The sequence below is a fragment of the Cynoglossus semilaevis genome, chromosome 3, assembly GCF_000523025.1.
Source record: "Cynoglossus semilaevis isolate Cse_v1.0 chromosome 3, Cse_v1.0, whole genome shotgun sequence".
Taxonomy (NCBI): domain Eukaryota; kingdom Metazoa; phylum Chordata; class Actinopteri; order Pleuronectiformes; family Cynoglossidae; genus Cynoglossus; species Cynoglossus semilaevis.
This window is the reverse complement of record NC_024309.1, coordinates 2,190,255-2,210,641: the sequence shown is the minus strand read 5'-3', so window position 1 is coordinate 2,210,641 and position 20,387 is coordinate 2,190,255. Positions and strand designations below refer to the sequence as shown.

At 37.0% G+C, this 20,387-nt stretch overlaps 2 protein-coding genes and 1 long non-coding RNA gene across 8 annotated transcripts in view; 2 read left to right on the top strand and 1 right to left on the bottom strand.

Annotated features, from left to right (window-relative positions):
- The window catches only part of pip4k2aa (phosphatidylinositol-5-phosphate 4-kinase, type II, alpha a), a 26,267-nt gene extending 10,928 nt beyond the window's left edge, over positions 1–15,339 (top strand). Inside the window, exons 6-16 of one of the 4 annotated variants that reach the window (XM_017031700.2) lie at positions 106–144; positions 2,216–2,251; positions 3,509–3,625; positions 5,751–5,864; positions 5,999–6,239; positions 6,624–6,727; positions 6,828–6,874; positions 12,448–12,593; positions 14,425–14,573; positions 14,610–15,119; positions 15,198–15,339. In XM_017031700.2, the coding sequence (XP_016887189.2) occupies positions 106–144; positions 2,216–2,251; positions 3,509–3,625; positions 5,751–5,864; positions 5,999–6,239; positions 6,624–6,727; positions 6,828–6,874; positions 12,448–12,593; positions 14,425–14,462 (882 nt within the window). In that variant the 3' untranslated portion in view covers positions 14,463–14,573; positions 14,610–15,119; positions 15,198–15,339. Of the gene's footprint in view, positions 1–105; positions 145–2,215; positions 2,252–3,508; positions 3,626–5,750; positions 5,865–5,998; positions 6,240–6,623; positions 6,728–6,827; positions 10,698–12,447; positions 12,594–14,424; positions 14,574–14,609; positions 15,120–15,197 lie in introns of those variants that run through there. The other 3 variants (XM_017031703.2, XM_025054372.1, XM_008307436.3) reach the window with 3 other exon arrangements.
- Positions 14,104–20,387, bottom strand: part of spag6 (sperm associated antigen 6) — a 9,772-nt gene continuing 3,488 nt past the window's right edge. Inside the window, exons 4-11 of one of the 2 annotated variants that reach the window (XM_025054371.1) lie at positions 18,737–18,941; positions 18,437–18,642; positions 17,679–17,852; positions 16,635–16,787; positions 16,310–16,501; positions 15,405–15,521; positions 15,145–15,290; positions 14,104–14,235 (exon numbers count right to left, since the gene is read on the bottom strand). In XM_025054371.1, the coding sequence (XP_024910139.1) occupies positions 14,160–14,235; positions 15,145–15,290; positions 15,405–15,521; positions 16,310–16,501; positions 16,635–16,787; positions 17,679–17,852; positions 18,437–18,642; positions 18,737–18,941 (1,269 nt within the window). In that variant the 3' untranslated portion in view covers positions 14,104–14,159. The remainder of the gene's footprint in view (positions 14,236–15,144; positions 15,291–15,404; positions 15,522–16,309; positions 16,502–16,634; positions 16,788–17,678; positions 17,853–18,436; positions 18,643–18,736; positions 18,942–20,387) is intronic. The other variant, XM_008307435.3, reaches the window with a different exon arrangement.
- The window catches only part of LOC103376887 (uncharacterized), a 15,109-nt gene continuing 11,476 nt past the window's right edge, over positions 16,755–20,387 (top strand). Inside the window, exons 1-4 of one of the 2 annotated variants that reach the window (XR_521349.3) lie at positions 16,755–17,413; positions 17,754–17,913; positions 18,454–18,670; positions 19,960–20,048. This is a non-coding gene — a long non-coding RNA (uncharacterized LOC103376887). Of the gene's footprint in view, positions 17,414–17,753; positions 17,962–18,453; positions 18,671–19,959; positions 20,049–20,387 lie in introns of both variants that reach the window. The other variant, XR_003049313.1, reaches the window with a different exon arrangement.

The window sequence follows — 20,387 nt, the reverse complement described above, 5'->3', positions numbered from 1 at the left end:
AGAATGTTAGTAATGGAAAGGAAATTGAGCAGGATTTTCCAGTGCTTGTAGAGAGAACTTTGTTTTTTAAAAAGTAACTAACCTTTCTTTATATTTCTTTTGTAGGGCTCCACTGTCGCAAGAGAAGCCAGCGACAAAGAGAAGGTACTTGCACCTGACATTCCAGTACCCATTATTAAACATAATTACAAGGGTATCAATTTAAATAAAGCACTTAATAACGAATTATATAACATTTAAAAATTACATGCAAGTACTTCTTCATAAAAGAGGCCTAACGACAAAACAACATTAAAAAAGTGAACTTCGCAAAACCAGACTGGGAAATAACTACCCCCACATTCAAAGCAAATGTAACTCCCATCCTTTCCTTCTGTTCGGGCCATACCATTGTTTGCCAGTGGAGCAGGGATGGAGCTACAAGTCTTGAAGCTAACAAAGTGAAATAGTGTTAAAGTGGAACAGCTACCAACTAAAAAGCTGGCAGTTTGTATTTTTTACTCTACAATAATTTGTAGAGGAATTGGATTGGGAAATAATTTGGCTACTTTGGACCGGTAAATTTAAAATGCGTCTGAAGTCAAACTTTTTTATTCACCTTAAATTTTATCAGAGAACAACAACTCTATGTATCACACCCTTTTTTTATATCATCTACATTTCGTGTATGTTATGACAGTTTTATATATTCAACTGTCAAATCATGCTGACTGAGAAAGATTTACTGTAAAACCTTTCTGCTCAATTAACTACTGACGTCATGTACAGAGCATGAGTCAGTCATTCTGCTCAGAGTGGGATAATTGGAGAATAACAGAGAACAAACTGTTTCCACTGGTTTTTCAAACCGTCCTGTGCTCACTGTCATCACCCAACAGGCCTAAGCGATACAACTTTGGTGTCGGATTTAATTTCCCTTTGGGTGTTGATGACACTGGCAAATACCCATCTCCTTTAGTGAGCACCTACCTCATCACTCCATGCCCTTACCGTCCCTGCACGCTGTTCATTTCTTTGATTTGCATACATCCCCTCTAACCTTGCTGCTGCTGTGTTCCCCCTGCTTGCTGTCTGTGTGATAAAGAGCTGTGTGTCAGGGAATGCGTTGTGTATCGAGTTCAGTTCAATCAGGTCTCCTTCAAAGGTGTTCAGTATTTCTGGCCATGATGTCTTTTCAATGTACGTAAGTGTGTGTGTGCGTTTGTCAGTGATGGAAGTTTTGCTCTTTGTCGTGTAAGGCTGGCTGTTTGCGATTGTGGCTCTGTTGGCACAGAGTCCACTGTCAAACAAGGAATGTCGCAAAAGTTTTACAAACTAGATTCACATTGATTTCTGGTAAAAATCACATTTGTGATAAAATTCTTGACAGAAGCGATGAACAGTACGTTTTTAGTTCTGTTCTTTCCATCTTTGCTCGACTGCAAAGCAATCGCCCAAACGCTAAACTCTCCTCTTTGGTTGCACGTTACCTGGAAAGGTATTCCTGACTGGTGATGAAGTTTTTCTCCTATTGTTTCTTCCTGTCTGGATAAATGAATTTGTTGTTTCTTACCACTGATGTCCTGACATCTTGACTCACAGTTATGTACAATGTATTTGTCGTGATTCATGTAGTATGTTGGGTTAAATTTAAACCTTTACACAGAAATGCTGCTGATTAAGATAATCGATCTCAGCTCTTTTGAATGTAGTTACAGTACATGTTTATTACACACATTTTATATTTTAATTTATGTCTAAATACACAATTTGATTGTAACAAGTGGTAGCACGAGAAGATTTAGTAAAGGTTTTTTGGGTCCATATGAAACACCAGGTGGTTCAGGAGCTCAAACTACATCCATTTTGACATTATGTAGCTGGTTATAATGAAAAAGACATGCTTCAATTATGCCGAATACAACGACACACGCGCGCGCACACACACACACACACACACACATACACATACACCCACACAGTCACAAACAACAAGCATGGCAGGGCTCTCTCACCTCTGACTGCATGACTTCCAACCACCCTTTCATGCATGGTCGTGCATGGTAAACAATGTTTTTTCTACTTTTTTATTGCAGCTAAATGACTTTTTAACACATTTAGATATGAATGAACATCAACTCCCTATTCCTTTTGTGCTGTTATCGTCTAACCACATATGCATATTCTTTTATTTCAGTAAATAGTAATCTTTCTGTTGTTGTTGCTCTTGCCTCAGTGTTTGAAAAAGCAACAAAAGCAAGTGGTCAGTGAAGTAAGTTGCATGTTGTTTCTGTTTTGTTTTTTTAACCCAAACATTATATTAGCTAAAGAAGTAGAAGTAGGTATGTTTTCTATCAAGAAAGTGAAACAAACTAATGTATATATTATATCTGTTAATCAAAAAGCCAACAGAAACTGTGGTTATTTGTGTATTTTTTTGTACTATTTTGTTAGGTAGATGCCACCAGCCTCTGCAAACCTTTTCTTCTTTTTCCCGATTTGACACAAAATATGGTCTATCGGACTGACCTTTGGGTTTTGTTAAGTCAAACCTGAGTTTTTACCTGTTAATATTTGGCTACAGTTTTTCTTGTTTTTGTTTATACTCTTCTCTCCTCACACAAGTACAAGCTTGTTATCTCTGCCTCTCCTCGAATACAATGCTTTTTAGAGAAACGTTGATGTTGAAACCTAGGAGCTTCCGTGTCACCATCTACTTCCTAGTTTGCTTGTACCTGGACTCTTGATAATGTATCCACAGTCATGTCAACACTTTGGTCATAAATTGCAACTTTTACCAACCGCATTCACAAGTAAATACAAAGTTGTCCAGTTTTGTTTATTCTTTAAATAATTCCTAATATACATACATTTGTTATACAGATATAAAGGGCATAATTTTTTGTGAGCTGTAACTGCAACATTTTATGATCTATCAACTGCACACAAAAAATCTGATTTATCACTAAATGTAAAAACTGACAAAAGATTCGTATATGCTGTGTCATGTTCCACAGCCACAGATTCTAAATATGAATGATTATTAAGTTGGTATTAAAACCGAAACATAATATATAGAATTAAAGATCTTGTGAAAGCAGCTAAATGTGACAAACCACAACCATTTCTGAGAAAACTTCAAGGTTGTATTTTGTACTGAAAAAACTGACTTGTCTGTGGAAAGACATTTAGTTTTGTTTTTTTTTTTTTAGGGTGTTTTCGTTTTTGTTTTGGTTTTTTTGTATCTAAATAAAGATTTTAAAACTACATTAAAATATTTGAATTCTTAATAACAACCGATACATTTACTTGAGTGTAATAGTAAGTGTATAAAACAATTGATAAATATACAGACTGGTCATATTTATCTCTTGCGCTGACATCCTTTCCAATTCTCTTATAAAATATTTTTTAAAAATTCTGTTACATTTTAAACATTTTGCCTTCAAACTTCCTTCCTTCCTCTCTTCTTCTTCTCTTTGTTTCTCAACCCCATCGTCCTTTCTTCCCTCACTCCCCCCTCTTCTAGCAGCTGCCCCAACCAGAGGATATGCCCTCGCGTCCCAAATCTGGTAATGTTCAGCAAAGGTTGCAAACACTGCGGATTGCCACGCGCTTTTACTGCGCCATGAAACACGTAAGAGATGTAAGAGAACCAGGGCTTATATACCAGGCATGATCTATTTAACAAGCCTAATTTTTTTTTTAATTTATTCAATTTTCTTAATGTATTTAATTTTTTTGTGCGACCACAATTTTTTTCTGCCCCCTGCAATAAAATTGAATATTTCAAGGGCATTATTTATCTTCACTTTTCCATACAACATTGAATTTTCCTCTAATCGTCAACCAGTTTAGATTTAGTTTTGCCCCTCGTTTTCTTTTTACCATTTACTCTCCGACACCTACCTGTGTCTTTAGGAACCTTAAGTTTAAAAAAAGAGGATTCAGACATGCCTCACCTTCACACTAGATGTTGGGCAGGTCTAATGATTTGCTGTGACATGAGGTGGTGGAATGTGACTATGCTCCTACACAGCAACCTTCTCTTTCCAGGCTTAACCTTTTCTTCATTCCTGTCCTTTGGATACCTTAAAATAACTTGTTCCTTAACCTAACGCCTGCAAAAAAAATAGTAACTTTCATTGACACAATCTCAGAGATAGACTCACTGTCAGTGGATATGTATGAATTAACTAACAATAACAAGGTTACCTGGCCTGTTTTACCATTAATTGTCCTTTAAATGGAACAAATTTTTTTAAGAATTTATATCATGTTCACATCTGCACTTAGAGGAGATATGCACATCGGGAAATTATAAGTATGTAATAACAAATTCTTTATTTATTTGAATTTCAAGTTCTTTTCAGGACCAACAGAGTCACCCTCATGTGGTTTACTGCTATGACAATTCTTCTGTGATTGTATTAGAACAGTTCATTTATAGCCTGTGTTTGACTGGATGTTAGAATAAGACATTTACAAACGTAAATGTAAGCTGAACCTTGTGAGCTTGCCCATTTGTTCTTTGTGTCATTTTACTTTTTTGTTGAATCTATTTTAAGTCCAGCAGATCATTTCTTCTTTATTGTACATCTAAGGTCTATGTCTGTGTATATACTGTATAGTTAGTTATATACTACATATATGCTCTTGTGTGCTTTTTGTCAGGATGGTGTATCGTGTATGTGTACTGTTAGTGTGAGTGTGTTGCTGTGCACTGTTTACCAGTGTCTTTGAGTCCCGCTGCTCTTCTTCTGCTGCCATAGAAACACTGTTGTAGCAAAACTGCTACTGCTGCCACTGCTGCTGCTCTGTTACCTCATTTCCTGCTCCTGTTTTCCTCAGTGACTCAGATTTTAGGCCTTGTCCTGTCTCCTCAAACATAATCTTCTCCCCCTGCTGGCTGCAAACTATTTTGCAGTAGCCTGATATAGACCGGGTTTAATCCCAGCAGATAGGAAGTTGCTTTATCCTAGCAGTAGTCTGAACAATAGACTTGTGTGAAAGAAATGCTGGTTTCATAAAGGTGAATCATGTATGATTTGTCTCAATGATGATAAACAACTGATGCAAATTATTTTTCAAAAAATATAGTTTTGGTTTGTAGAAGAGATTCATTCAGACCACAAGTATAAATAATTGTATTAAGTAAAAATTCAGCAAAAATGTTTCACCATCATATTGATAAGACATAACTTAATTTGACTGTAGCTGTTGTGATACGGTTAATGTCAGAGGGACACGTGTCCTGCTGTGATCATGCTGCATGTTCTGTTTTTACCAATGAGTTGATAAACAGGTCAGCCTGAGCTGGGACAGACCGCCTGTACTTTGTCGACTCACTCACTGTTACTTCTAATATATGTTGGATTTGGCTGAGTCAGACAGGCTCATCTAACAAACCCCAGGCACAAAGCCTCATTTGTGTCAGACTGGGGATGCACATGCAGTGTTGATGTGACTCATTACCAGGGTCACGATAAATCTTTCATGTCGTGCATTTCTAAACAACCGCAGGTTCATTTATTTAGTTACAGTCTAGAAATTAATGGTATTAAATCTTAATGTTTCTGTGCAATGCTGGGAAACAATGAAAACACTAATGCTGGGATCAGATGTTATATTTATCAGACAGTAGATAAAATATCTTAAAAGCTATTGTTTTGCAACTGAATTTGTTTTTCACATTTTTGTGCCTAACAGATAGTATGACCCAGTATTGTTTTTTTGACTCCTTGTTTCATTTGGTCGTTGCTGATGGGCAGGCAAAGGAGCTGCCCACCTACAAAGACAATGACTTCATCAATGATGGGCAGAAGATCTATATTGATGATGAAAACAAGAAAATGTTTCTGGAGAAGCTGAGGAAAGATGTGGAGGTAAAATATTTGATAACAAAAATGAAATGATTAAATTTTGTAACAAATATTTGGCATCTGAAAGCACTGCCTGTTCCTAAATTTCTCTCTTTTTTGTCTTCTCTGCTGCTCCATCACTTCATTGTGGGTTATAGTTCCTGGCCCAGCTGAAACTCATGGACTACAGTCTTCTGGTCGGAATCCATGACGTGGAGAGATCTGAGCAAGAGGAGGTAGAGAGCGAGGATAATGAGTTGGAGGATGAGGGGGAGAGTGACGGCGGGGGCATTGGGACACCCCCGGACAGTCCCAGCAACACACTTGATAGCACCAAGCCTCTGTCCCCCGGAGAGTTCGATCCCTCTATTGACGTCTACGCCATTAAAAGCAATGAGAGTAAGTCATTGTCTCCATTAAGGCTTTTACCTAAATGAACCAATCACAGCTCAATGACTTTCCTCGCACAAAGACAAAAGCTGTTGTTTGACGAACTATAATTTAGATAAAATTACCCTCAAACTGAATTGAATTTATCAAATTAATAGAATTATTGTGTGTGATTTGTTTCATTAGATTTCAATTTATCATGACAAATAAATAAAAAACACAAATTAAATTAAAATTAAAAACATTTTTTTCCCAGAACTGAAAGAACATTTGAGCTTGATGTCAGGCAATGATGTAAGACAAAAAAGTTGTGTTCTTACTTCAGCTCATGGAAGTTGAAGCAAATACATGGTTACAGCCTCCTCCTACAACTGTGTCTGTCTTCTAATTCAGGTGCTCCCCGGAAGGAGGTTTACTTCATGGCTGTCATAGATATCCTACAGCACTATGATGCCAAGAAGAAAGCCGCACATGCTGCAAAGACCGTCAAACACGGGGTGTGTTTCTAACGTTTTTGGGGGATTCGTTTTTTTTCTTTCTGCTTTCTTTCTGAGCTGCTAACACACTGATCACTGATTTCTATGTTTCTCTCTGCAGGCCGGAGCAGAAATTTCCACAGTGAATCCTGAGCAGTACTCAAAGAGGTTTTATGATTTTATCAACACTATCTTGTCATAGCCTCCAGGAGCAACAGGGGCCACAGGGGCACCAGGAGGGAGGGAGGTAGAGAGAGAGGGAGGGAGGGAGAGAGGGCAAGAGAGGAGAAGTGACGGAGAGAATAATAGAAAAAATAGAGGGGATGAAAAATTACCGGCAGCAATAGTGTTGTACCTCTCCCACTTGTCCCTTCTCTTCTCCACTCCTCCTACTCTGCTCCACTCTGTCAGTGGAGTGCCACACTCTGCAGCTAAAAAGAGAAACATCATTCGTTTACATTTAACCTCTCCTCTCAGTTTTCTTGATGTGTTTCTTTGGATGACAAGGGTGTTAAAAGCATGTGTATAAGTCAGTACTTTTACACTTTTTTTTTTTAAAACAATTTTGTTTCTTTTGACTGTGGTTGTTTTTGCAGCAATGTTTTTTTTATTGCCTCTAATGTTCAGCAGCCTGAAATATTTTTTAATAAGTAGATGTTTGTGTTTTAATCGTGGTGTTCAGAAGCAGGTTGAGGAAGGTTTGAAATTGTACAGAATGTAAAAAAAAAAACAGATTAGGACACAAGTCCCACTTTCAGGGATAAAGTCGAGTGGAATGAACAAAGAAAGGAACAACGTTGAGCCTCGCTTGATGCAATTGCTTTTTCTTCAGGAAGTAGAAGGCAGTCTTCCAATAGGCCAACAGCCAGAAACTCTCCATCCCTCCTCCTGAAAAAACAAACTTGTCTTAGTTCTTTCTCCTTAACTCACCTCCAGGCTCTTATCCTCTCATTTCTTCACCTGTACAGATTATAAATAATGAAATGTTCAATCCCACATTTCTCTACGGCTGAGATGAATTCTTTTGTCGCAATAAGTCGTCGCGCTTCTTTCCTGCACTTGCACCACAGAGTCTCTCCTGCACTGTCTTGATCCTTGCTTTGTAGTGATGCACAGCCACCTGATGTGACTGAGGAAAAAAAATAAGAAGAGGAAGAGGCTTCTGTTTAATGTCATTTTTGCTCTTAACAGATTGAGGCATTGTTCTTCTAGTCATGATTTCTGTTCCTGTGACTGAGTTGAGTAACTGTATTTCTCGGTAATGCTCCTCTGATCGAAACAACAGCCGTAGCCTAGCACTTCCGTTGCCATCAGCACCTTACTCATAAAATATAAACAAAAAAGTTGCACTTTTACGTTGCTAAGAGGTTAATGCTCTTGTTCCCTTATGTGTTGTTCAACAAGGAATTAAAGAACTGATCTTTCTTAGAATCAGAGTTTTAAACGCCACTTCTTAAAAGTCAGGCTTTTTGTACATGGACAGTGAATATATATTGAAAGTTATCCAGTCCTCGCAGAAGTCCTTTGTAGTGTCGTCACGTCCATTTTTGGGTCCAGCAGTTGGGGCTGTCACTTTTTATGTAGTGCTTGATCAATTGTTAGAATGCAGAGGAGAAAAGGGTGACAAATGTATTTTGAATCAAACAGAAATTGAACATCTTACAGTTTTTTAAAGATAACTTTAATGAAACTCCATTTTAGACACTGTAAGATCATGTTGTGTTTGTAAGTTGGCTGTTTTCCTGGGAAAGTTGGGAAATAAACATTGAATTTATACATACAGCAATACTGGCTGAAATTATACAGTTTGCTCTTTTTGGTTTAGTACAAACTAATATGTTGTTAACTTGTTAGCAAGAAAGCATTTCAGTCTTCCTCGGCCAACAAATACAATGGTATATTGGGGAGTTTTACCAGACCTAAAATTAAACTGGACTTCTTTTTTTACCTTTGTGCTGCTCAATTACCATAATAATGCCTCTGTGCCTGCTTCTCTTTGACACGCTGCTTTATCAGGCAGCTGTGGTGTAGATTTTAAAATCTTTGAAATTCTACTGTGTTTTAGAGGATCACTTTGACTTTTGTTCTTGGAAAAAGTGACAGCCCTACTTGTGCATTCAGGGCAAACAAAAGACCGTTTACCTCCAGCATCAGACCAACACACACCAGTGATGGCGTACGGTGTGTTTGAGTCAGTGTTCAGATTTTTTTTTTTTATGAAGAGGAGTGAGAAAGAGAAAAAAAAATACACAGGGAGGAGAGAGGTGAGGAAAAGTCTGTGCAGTTGTAAAGATGTGTCAGCTGTTCAACACCAACAGCATCATTCTCTTCTCTGACCTCAGCTGTGAGTCTGTTACACGTTGTTGTTGTTGTTGTTGTTGTTGTTGTTGTTGACATTTCTTAAAGGTGGTTTATCTGTGTTTGAATTTGGCAGTTTTACCTTGATGTGGTTGTATTTTTGTCTATTTTTTTGTTTGTTTGTTTGTTTTTTGTATATTTTGCACAAGAGGAAAGGAACCAAATGTTACGAATCTGATCCCCACTCGTTGATCGTGGTCTTAACAAGGGAAATGCAATATACTTGTGTGTGTGTGTGTGTGTGTGTGTGTGTGTGTGTCAGTCAGTGAGAGATGTTGTGCGTGAGTAACGTTGTGTATCACCTCTGGATAACCAACTAAAATGAGTTAAATCGTCCTGTTTGACTGTCCTTACCCATGCAAAAAGCTTCCATTGCAATATGTTTGCGTAGATATCATAGATTATATTCACATTTATATTTTTACATTGGATTTTACTCATGAAATTTATTATATGTATTTAAAAAAGGAGCCACGTGTGAGTGTGAGTAATGATGCTGTGGTAAATGAAGAATTGTGGTGCATGTGTTTGTACAAAAATTCAAAAAGATTTGCAAACCACACGACTAAACTCTGTCGCCCCCTACTGTAAAAAGTGTCTCCACTTTTACCACATTTGTGAGTGGTGTTTGACGTAAAGTTGTCCCCTTCATGCTTTGGATAGTGATTTCTTCCCATTGTATACACTGTGCAAGATGTGTGCCTTTATACTCCAAATAATTTAATTTTATATTTTGTAATTTTTTTGAAACAAAACCAATTTAAAGGTTTATTTTAATAATGTTTTTTAACACATTATTTTCATCCCTCCTTCCCCCCCACTTTTTTTCTTTAATCCTGTTAAAATTGTTTTTTGTTTTTGGGTGTTCTCAAATTGTGGGCCATTATTGGGATTGCGGGACTGGATAGCAGCTTTAATACTAGATAAAACTGGGGCATCAGTTCTTTTAAATGTTATCTTGCTTCCATAGGTTGGGTAAATTGATTAGTGATTTTTAAGACGGTGGTAAAAACAAGATGTTCATCACCTCTTGTGACACACAGACTCTAGTGGAACAGATCCACATTAAAATTCTGGAGTGGGGTCTGTTTGCACAGTTGCAGTTACTTAGAGCAGATTAGTTTCACAAAATCAGAATCCAGAGCCTAACTAAATCATCACATAAAACATCTTATTTAGTTCCTAATGGTAAGCTGCAGTACTGCAACCAGAATACAGTTTTTGCATATGTATTCAGTTAATATTAGAGCTACTGCATCTGTAATTTTTCATTTTTTTGCATTTAGCCCTAGTAGGAAAAAAATGCTACCAGTGACTCCCATCCTTTGAGAACCACCTGTCTTTCTTTATTTCTATTCTCCTGTGACTGAGGTCTTCTTTTCTCCCACTGTCCTAGCATTGATGAGGAATAACTGTGGAGGCATTGACATTTCCTTATTGTCCCCTGTTTCTTAATGTGATTTTGCTATTCAGTGTTTGTCCAAAATTTCACAGTGATGTACACACTTTTTTTTTTCATAATGATATTCCAGATGCTCTGGCTAATTTAGCTTCATTTTTTTTAATAACAGGGACTCACTTAATTATTACAAGTCATTGATCAGGTAATATTTCAGTGGTTTTTTTTGTTGTTTTGTGTGTGTGTGTGTGTGTGTTTTTTTTTGTTTTTTTGTTTGTTTGTTTTTTGTTTTTTTTTTTTGTTATATACAGAAAACGTGGTAAGGAAAACAGAACTTGGGGAAGCAGTCAACTTCCAGTCTACTTTGCTCCATTTGGTCTGGCAGGCTTTTGCATTTGCAGATGTAGGAAACAGAGCAGTGCATGTTGGGAAAGTGGTATCTTTTCTAAGACAAACTCTGGATTTCTTGCAATTTCAATGAAGCCAGACTTCAACCCTTCTACAAAACTGCGCCTCCAGTGCTGCTCTCCCCTACAGCTGCCAGCGTGAACTTGCCAAAAACCACTTTCTGAAATCACAACATGTGCTTGAAGAACATTGTGTTTGGTGTAAAGTGTCTGTTTAAAATTTGTTTTGTATTATTTTTACCTATAGGAGTTGATGCAGTGAAACAAGGCTGCAGTGTTAAAGGGAAATTTTTAGATTTTGTCAAATGCACATAAGAAGGCAGAATCTGCAGACGTGGTGGACAATTTCTCTTTGGCTTTAATGTTAAAGAAAATAAAGAAAGAAAACAATTTTTAAATGCTAAGAAGTAGTAGAGTTTGCATGATGAGGTCAAAAAGCAGCCAGACAAACCAGGAAAACCTTCCCCTGCAGAAAACGCTCAGGCTTCTCAAGCAGACATCTAAGACTATAGCAGTGGTTAAAGTGATGTGAGTGTGTGTGTGAGAGAAAGAGAGAGAGTCTTTCAGTGGCAGAAAGGCCAAATTAATGTATGTTCAATGTTTCAATGTCCCTCACTTTTAATGATGGTAATACACTCCATCCCATCTAAGTCTTCACTTAAACCAATTAAAGCACTTGCTCTGCTTAAAAACTTCCTGCATCTTTGATTGATTTACTTGATGCTACAGCTAATTCTACACGTAAATGTTATTAGAAAGGAAAAATATAATAAATAATTATTAGAAAATGTAAACACTATTAGAAAGTATTTGAGAAAAGGACAAAGACCACAAGAGGAAACTGATGGAAACGTTACTTCTAGATACGTGATTGAATTATTTGGTCCATATTGTAATTTTGAGTCCATGCATTAATCATAATTTATTAAATAAATTATGATAAATTATGATTTGCACAAATATTTTAAATTATTGACCTTATACCCGGTGTAATGATCCAACGTAATTTACTGTGAATATTTTTTTTCATTTGCATAAATTAATTTTGATTTGAAAAAATTAAAAAAAATAATTTTAGCAATTACTTGCCGAACAGGAAACAAAGGGGAGAACGAATCATTGTTGAAAATCGTTTCAATTTAATATAATAATAAAAAAATATTCTATTACGTTCTGTCAACTATGGTATTTAAACTGGTGTATTTTATTTGTATTTCTATTTAATTTAAACGGTAAGTGCGCGGAAACTCGTCTTGATTTTTTTTTTTTCCCAGTAAGTCTCAGCAACCTAATTCCTCATAGAGATTCCATAATAATACGGTAAGGTGCAGATAAATAATGGAAGGTAATCTTATTTTATACATTTGCTTTGTTTAGGGTAAATGCCTTAGTTTTAAGGTAGATTCTTATCTTCGTGTGCACTCGAGAACGCGAGGGAAATCAAACTGTCGGCAATTTAACTGTTGATCGAATACATTTGCCGAGATGACGTATTTCTAGGCTTCTTCACGTTGACGTCCAGCGTGTGTAAAGACGTGACCCGTTAACCTGAGTTTCTTTCTTTTTTTGTTGCACAGGAGCTGTGGCAGCTGGAGGCGGACAACGGACGCTAAAATGTGCGCGGACAAAAGAGGGCAGAGCTGCTGCTGCGCGTGTGCACACGCCCACGCGCTGAGGCTGCACGGTGTAGCACCGGCCGCCAGAGGGCAGCCCACTGTTTCAGGCAAGTAAACGCACGTCTCATTTACTCATGTTTTTTTATATTTTATTGTCGTTAACGTCTGGAATTGTGATCCAACAGAGCAATATGTAAAAGCTTAAGTATAGATTGTTTTAAAAAATACATGTATTTTCTACTTTCTCTCTTGCTGTGCATCAAGCGTAGTCAGATTTCGTCACGTTACCAAATTGAAATCTTAGTTTATGTTATAACTACATTTTTCTGTATAAATATAGTATATTAGTAGTATATTTACCCAACGTTGAGCCATGTATTGTCTAAACTCATCAGTCGTAATATTTAATATTATTATTTATATTTAAGTAGTTACGTCTATCTGGTCTGACTTTGGTTAATATTTAGCACATTTTGAGGGGTTTTAATGAAAGCTTAAATAATTTATTTTTAGTTAATGATAATTAATCAACGTTATTTTTTAATTTACAGCATTAATTAATGTATATTTTTTGTCTGTTTTTATGCCTAGCTATTGGGTAACCTTAATTAAGCTAATTAACCCAATATATTCTATGCTACGTTGTCTAAATAGCTATTTCGCTACTTTTGTCGTTTTAACATTTAGTTATTATATGTATTTCACTTACTTTACAGTACATCTAAACTTCTGAAGGAACCTTTGAACAAATATTTACTTTTATCAGCTATAAGTTGTCTGTTGTTTTTTAAACTTGTCTTGTTTTTTTTTTCATTTTTATTTTATTAGATTGGCTACCTTTTAGCCTTTTTACTATAATGTTTGCCACTCATGTTCTCTTTTACCTTTCCACTTTATTCCTCATGTTTAAAAAGTTGAAATGCTGAGGTTGAAAAAGTCCAAAACAAGTGTCACTCAGATTTAATCACAAATTCAACATTTTTGATGCATCAGATAAAATAATGGAATAAAACCTTGGAATTACCGAGGTGGACTTATAGGCATTTTAACTCTTTAAAAGCATAAACACTGGTAAAAATTAAAACATTTATCTGACTCTAGTAATAATTTGGATTGTAATGTAATGATTTTAACATTAACACAAAATTACAAAATTATCACAAAATACATCCAATTAACAGTCTTCCTGAGTTAAAACAATCATTGTGTGTTTGACTCTAAAATTGTTTGGTGTCTATTATTTTCCATTATAGTAAAATGTAAATACCATGACTGTCCTATCATTTCTCCAGTTCCTAAACACAGTAATGAGAAGCTGCCGTATGTTTAAAAAAGCAGAGATTTATAAGTTGTCATTCACTGTTATCAAAAACTTCACTTCTACATGATTTTTGACTCAAGGTCTTCACATTGTGTTATTGTAAGTTACATGGTTGTGTCGATGGTCAAACACCAATCAGAGATTTCTCAAAACATGTCTCTAGTCAACACATATATTACCTTCAACCTAGTGGTCTGCTATACTGTCATTAAACTAAGCTTTGACCTCCTTATGGAAGCCTCTAGTGATCTTTAGCGGTGTTGACAGATTATTGTCTAGTAGGTAAGTTGATTTTCCCTAGCAAAAATATTAGTGTTGTGTTTATTGTCTTCTCTGAGGTCCGTAAGTTTCATTAAGACTTGAAGGTGTCAGGCTCAAATTTCTCCAGTCTCTCCAATAACACCTCTGAGTAACCAGGGGAGTAGTACCTGAAACAGAAGAATACACACATGTACATTGTGAACACAGTGTGCCACACTCACTGAAGTGTAGTTTTGTATTTGGTCAAGTCTTGTTTTGTTGCTGACACCAATTTTGGTTTTGAGCCTATGTACATTCACCTTATGTAACTTTTTTTTAACTTTTGTTTGTGTGTTTTGTTTGTTTTTTTCTTGCAGATGACATTACGATCTGTGTGAGAGCAGAAGACAGTTGAAGACAACCTGGAAGTTTGGAGATCTGGTGGAAAAGTAAATAATTTTTCAGTGGAACAAAAGATGGAAGAAATGTAGCTCAAGAGGATGAGAAAACAGTAAAGAAAGAGAATGTAGCTCAAGAGGATGAGAAAACAGTCAAGAAAGAGGTAAATGTTCACCAAATGTATGTGTTAGAAAGAAGGGAAATTAATATTGAAGTAAAAAGAATATTTACATCTTATTATTAAATAAAGTTTTATCATACCATGGGAATGATCCCTTTGAGGCACAAGGATACAGATACAAGGGTAACAAGTAGACAAGTAAAGTAATGATATAAAATATTCTAAATAACTGAAAAGAAAAAAGATTATTTTAAAACTAAAATCTTAACATCCAAAAAGTAATTCCATTAAGTTGGTGCACTAAAAAGGAAAGTAGTCTTGAAAGAAATAAACTGATTATATTGATTGTGTTAATACTTTACTGTCAGTCTTTAGCTTCAACTATTTGACATGAGTTTACTATATTCTGACCTTTTGTTTTTGTCGTTTTTAAATGATGATTATGTTTGAACAAATATATTTTTGTTGCCATTAACAGGCCTCACATTGATGCACCAGTTACATGAGACAAGTTATGACTGATCTGATCATCGAGTGTCAGGTCGGATCAAAGTGAGTCCAGTCGTTTTGTGTCTACCTGACTATCTCCTCTGGGAAACAGCTGTTGATGGTGTTGATGTACTCCTGCAGACGAGAGCCAGGCTCGGCTTTGATCTCCTGCACCTTGGCCAGACCTCCACTGGTCACGAAGGAACGCCGAGCCTTACTGTCATGGGGCAGCACCTTTGACCAGGGTCAGAAAAGAACAGGGTTTGATTCCTTTCACATTCCGACAACTGTCACTGACCTCACGTTAGCCTCTGGTTCATACATGGGAGCGGCTGCAGACTGACTCACTTTGCTAAACTGGCACACCACGTGTTTGAGGATGTTACTGGGAGCGTCGTAGAGGAGTGGCTGCAAAGTTGGCAGGTCAGTGCATTTCTGTAGGATACCCTTCAGAGCTTTTTTACTCTATGAGAGGAAAAGGACAAGGGAACATCAGACAGCAGTCCCTCACTGAGAACTGCCATACTTCAACAGTTCTGAATAGGAAAATATATATAAATATAACGTCTAAATATTTAGCAGCCCCATGCTAAAGCGTGACTTACCTTAGAGTTCTCATCTACTGAGCGATTTCAAGACAAAATGTATAAAATTATTTTTTTACACAACTAATTAATAATAATAATGATCAGATGTGAATATTTTTAAGGTTCAGAAACACACAGCTAATTTGTTTACAACCTATTTTGCCTGATCTCAGTGTTAAAGAACTATTTTTACTATTATTAAACACACACACACACACACATATATATATAAACAGCATGAAAGCAGCTAATGTATAGTATATACAAATTTCACATATGTTAAATATATATATATATTAGCTGGTTTGATGAAGTATTTTAGGTTTATATTTAATAATGACATATAATTAATAAATATATATATAGATTTATTTATGAGGCAACCAACAAAATGCACAGTAGGTGAATTACCTAGGTGATCATGTGACCACATCTATGTCAAAAAAAGCCTCAGCTAAGGTGAACCAAAAACTGAGGCAGCCAAATGGAACACAGCCTTTGTTAATGAGGTTATTTTCCAGCTAGAGTTTCCCTGCTTTTATGTGTGTGTACCTGTGTTAAAAGTACTTTACCTGATAATGTATATATGGACCGTACAGTTATGGTATTATTGTGCGTATAGTGGCTGTTTATATTATCATCATTATGTACTAATGCTGCTCTTACTTTGACCTGCAGATCCTCTGAGCTGCTGGCGTCCATGTAGAGCTGCAGCAGTCTGGGAAGCAGACCAGCAGTGGCCACGGCCTTGGCGTGTTCAGGTGTGTGATGTCCAATCTGACCGATCGACCAGACAGCGGCCGCCTTCAAGTGATGTTCAGGCTCCTCAGAGAGACAGAGGGCCAACTGGGGCACCCCCTGCAGGACAGAGAGTACACAGCGTAACAGCTGCAGCAGTTTATATTATGACCTACATACTGGGCCTGGTGGAATGTCCTGGGGTTTAGTGGTTAGCTGTAGCTGTGACATAAAGAGGGAGATTTAAACACACCCTGGAGATGATGACAGCCATGGCCAGACTCTCACTGTGAGCTGCCACATATCCCAGCATCATGATCCCTGGCAGACGCAGGCTGCCCTGGCACTCGCCCAGATAATCTATTACTGCTGCCATGCCACCACAGTTTACTATCAGTAGAGACAGCTGTTGAAAAACAACAAACAAGCAGATAAATACATTATTGTGTGTTTATGAGTTTTACATGTCTGTGTGACTGATTTCTTTACACAGCAGGTCCTCACAAATGGAGCTTGAGGAAGGATGGTGGTGAGGAAACAACAACAACAAAACCATTGAGACATTAAGTGTAGTACAGCAGAGAGAGGAGAAGTAAGGGAACAGGTTAAAAAGTAGTCAGTGTGGCGGCCTCTAGGGTTGGTCTTAGGTATTGTGTTGGGAGGATGTCATTCGCCGGATCCTTGGAGGCGGAGCTGCAACATCATCACAGATGCGTCACACCTGAGGACCTCCCCCATCTACTCACACCTGGCATGTCACCTGATTGCACTTTTGATTGTATCTGGTGCTTCACCTTCACTCGCACACGCACCAGCGGAGCATGCACACTGATATACAGACAAACATTCCATTAGTTAGCTGTTGGGTTTATTAAATCATCAGAAAAAGACAAGTAATGTAGGTAGAAATGGAATTAATAGAAGGAAACAAACAAACACGGAAACACATAGATAGAATCAGTCAGATAGGGGGAGGAAAGAAGTCGGCAAAAATAAATCGAGGAAACAAGGAAGAATGTCAAAGGAGATAAGGTAGGAAAAAGAGACGTGAACATTATTGTTAACATTTGACTCTTGTGAATAAAAAATGGTGACAATGTAGAACAAGGATGTATCCTGTGATCCTATTTAGAGGAATATTTAAGGAAGCAGAGTTTTATTAGTTTGGATCTTGTTGTTGTTAGTTCTTGTTTCTCGACCGTAAAGACAATAATAAAGATGCAGGAAGAAATATGTGCACAGGTGCCTTTGGGAAGATGTGTGGGTGTATGTATGTGTGCGCGTGCATGTTCATCACCTCCGGTGTGTGTTTGACCACCTCCCTCATCAGAGTGGTGACATTCTTCCTGACGTAGTCATCTGGATCTTTCAGACAGGCCACCGCAGCAGGAAAGATCTCGGCTTCGATCACCATCTCTGCCAGACTCACTGAGTGTTTGCTGATCTGACTTAGAGCTGAGAAGACCTGCCTCTGAGGACACAGGGAACACAGAACAGAACACTGACTTGCACCACATGAGAAGAGAGAAGAGGTAATGCAGGAGCAGAGCAGACGAAGACAAATGGGGAAGAAACAAAGGGTGGGGGAGAGTGAATGTGCCTTTCCTGTTTTCATTTTAACGTAACAACCAGTGTGTAGCAACAACAGAAACATTTACACAATGTTTTAAAAAACCGTACACAAGTTTTAACTGCAAAAATAAGAGAAGGTAGACTTTGTCTTTGTCAAGTTATTACTGTTTCTTAATATTAATATTTTTACTAATTGATTAAAATATAAATGTATTGTTTAGATAGTTACTGTGTAGAATGTTTTGCAGTTTTTGCATCATGAAGTTGTAGAAATACAACAACTCTGTTCAATTATTTTTTTAAATCCTCATTAAGGCTAATAATTTATACTTTATTCAACATGTCTTCAATATAAGGTTATATGATAATAAACCTGGTGGCCTAAATTCTTTTGCAGTAATAATATATATATAATATATATAAATAAATGAAATTCAAAGTTGTGAAAAGTGATCCTGTAAATACTGTCATCCGCATCTTAACCTTGAGTTTTGTGTCAGGGTTGAGGATCATCTGCGCCATGTGAGCGACTCCTCCAGTGTCCACCACCGTCTGCGCCAGTTCGGGCGCGTGTTTGCAGATGTCGCTAATGGTGGAGGAGGCGATGCGTTTGAGGGCAATTTCAGGCTCCCGCAGACACATGAGCAGCAGCGGGACCGCGCCCGCGTCCACGACGGACTGTGCTAACACTGCAAGCAGAAGAATCGAGTCACACAAGTAATTTTCTTTCTTTCTTTCTTTCATACTTTCATACTTTAAAATGACATTATGGTCTGTTCTTACGTGCGTCGTGCCGTGCGATGAAGCCCAGAGCCCAGGCTGCGGCCTCCTTCACCCCGGGGTCGAACTCCTCCAGACAGAGGACCAGAGCATCCACTCCGCCGCAGGACACCACAGCCTGGGCCAGGGCTGGAGAGTGTTTGGACACCGCACGAAGCACAAACGCTGCAGCCTTTTTGTAGAAGCGCTGTACAAGCAAACACACAAGCTGCTTGGATTTAAAATAAATGAATAAATTTAAATAAAAAAGCATGAATACCATATTTGAATAAAAATAACCGATTTTGGATCATTCAGTTTATTGTCTCCAAATACACAATTAACATCATGAAGTTGAAGTTGAAAAAAGTTAAGGTTTATTAATTTTGGTTGTAATTTAGTTGTAAAATGAAATTAAATCAATTTGTTTCCATTGGTTTTTTCATTTCTAAAAGTTTAAGCTGAAGAAAAAAGTACATCACAGCTCAGTTAAAAACGATATAAACATTGAAATAAAATTACCAAACATGACTCATTGTGCAATATTTTTTCACAATGTGTAAAACATGTCTAGTCATGTACTTTATATAGATATACATTTATATTTATAAAAATAATCAAATAGTGGTGTGGCAGTTCTCGTAAGTTTCCCAGAATGCAAATTTCACACAAAATAACCCCTCTGTTGTATATTTGTATTACAATTGTGAATAAAACCATAACCTAGCATGAAAATAATGTCTAAAACAGACGTATGAGATTATGATTATTATTATGAGGCAATGTAAATGAACATAAAAATGTCTGAAAATCATTGAATTAGCACCAATTCAATACTATTTGTTTTTGTTTATGCAAAAATAAAATATAACAAAGTCTAGGCATGGGTTAGAGTCATGTAATACTCTGTATTTGGAGACATTAAAATCAGTGGGTGGAGCCTGTTGTAACTGCTGCCCCCTGGGTTATTTTTTAAAACTTCAACTATCACAAAACGTCTTAACGACAGTGGCTGATGTAACAAAAATACATTTTTAAGAATTTAAAGATTAGAAGATAAGGAGGCAAAAATCTTAAGCACGTAAATGGACATAACACATTGACACACATACGAATTTTAGGAAACTTATTTTTACAGACTTTTTTGGGAATTTATTAGCATAATAGGTGAAAGGATGAAAGTTTTTTATTATTTATTAAAGTAATTATTTGAACTTTTATTTATTGGTTAATTCTTGTGTACACAGGAGATGTGCTGCAACAGGCTTCCACTTGGAGGCGCCAAATTCCGAGGCAGGCTTGTTAACTTCTACACTATGGAACCTCACGTTTCAAGGTAAATTAGAGCTTTTCTATTCAGTTTTGGGAAACTTTTATTTTTAGGGGAAATTATAAGCATTTACAACTAAATTACAACCAAAAGGGAAAGTAGAAACGAGGAACCAGAGACTAGTAGGAAGGAGGTAGATCAGGTTAGAAAGGATGAAGTTAGAAAAGCCCTGAAGAGGATGAGTGGAAAGTCAGTTGGTCCTGATGACATACCAGTGGAAGTATGGAAGTGTTTAGGAGAAGTGGCAGTAAATTTCCTGACTGGGTTGTTTAACAGAATTTTAGAGACTGACAAGATGCCTGATGAGTGGAGGAAAAGTGTTCTGGTGCCAATTTATAAGAAGGG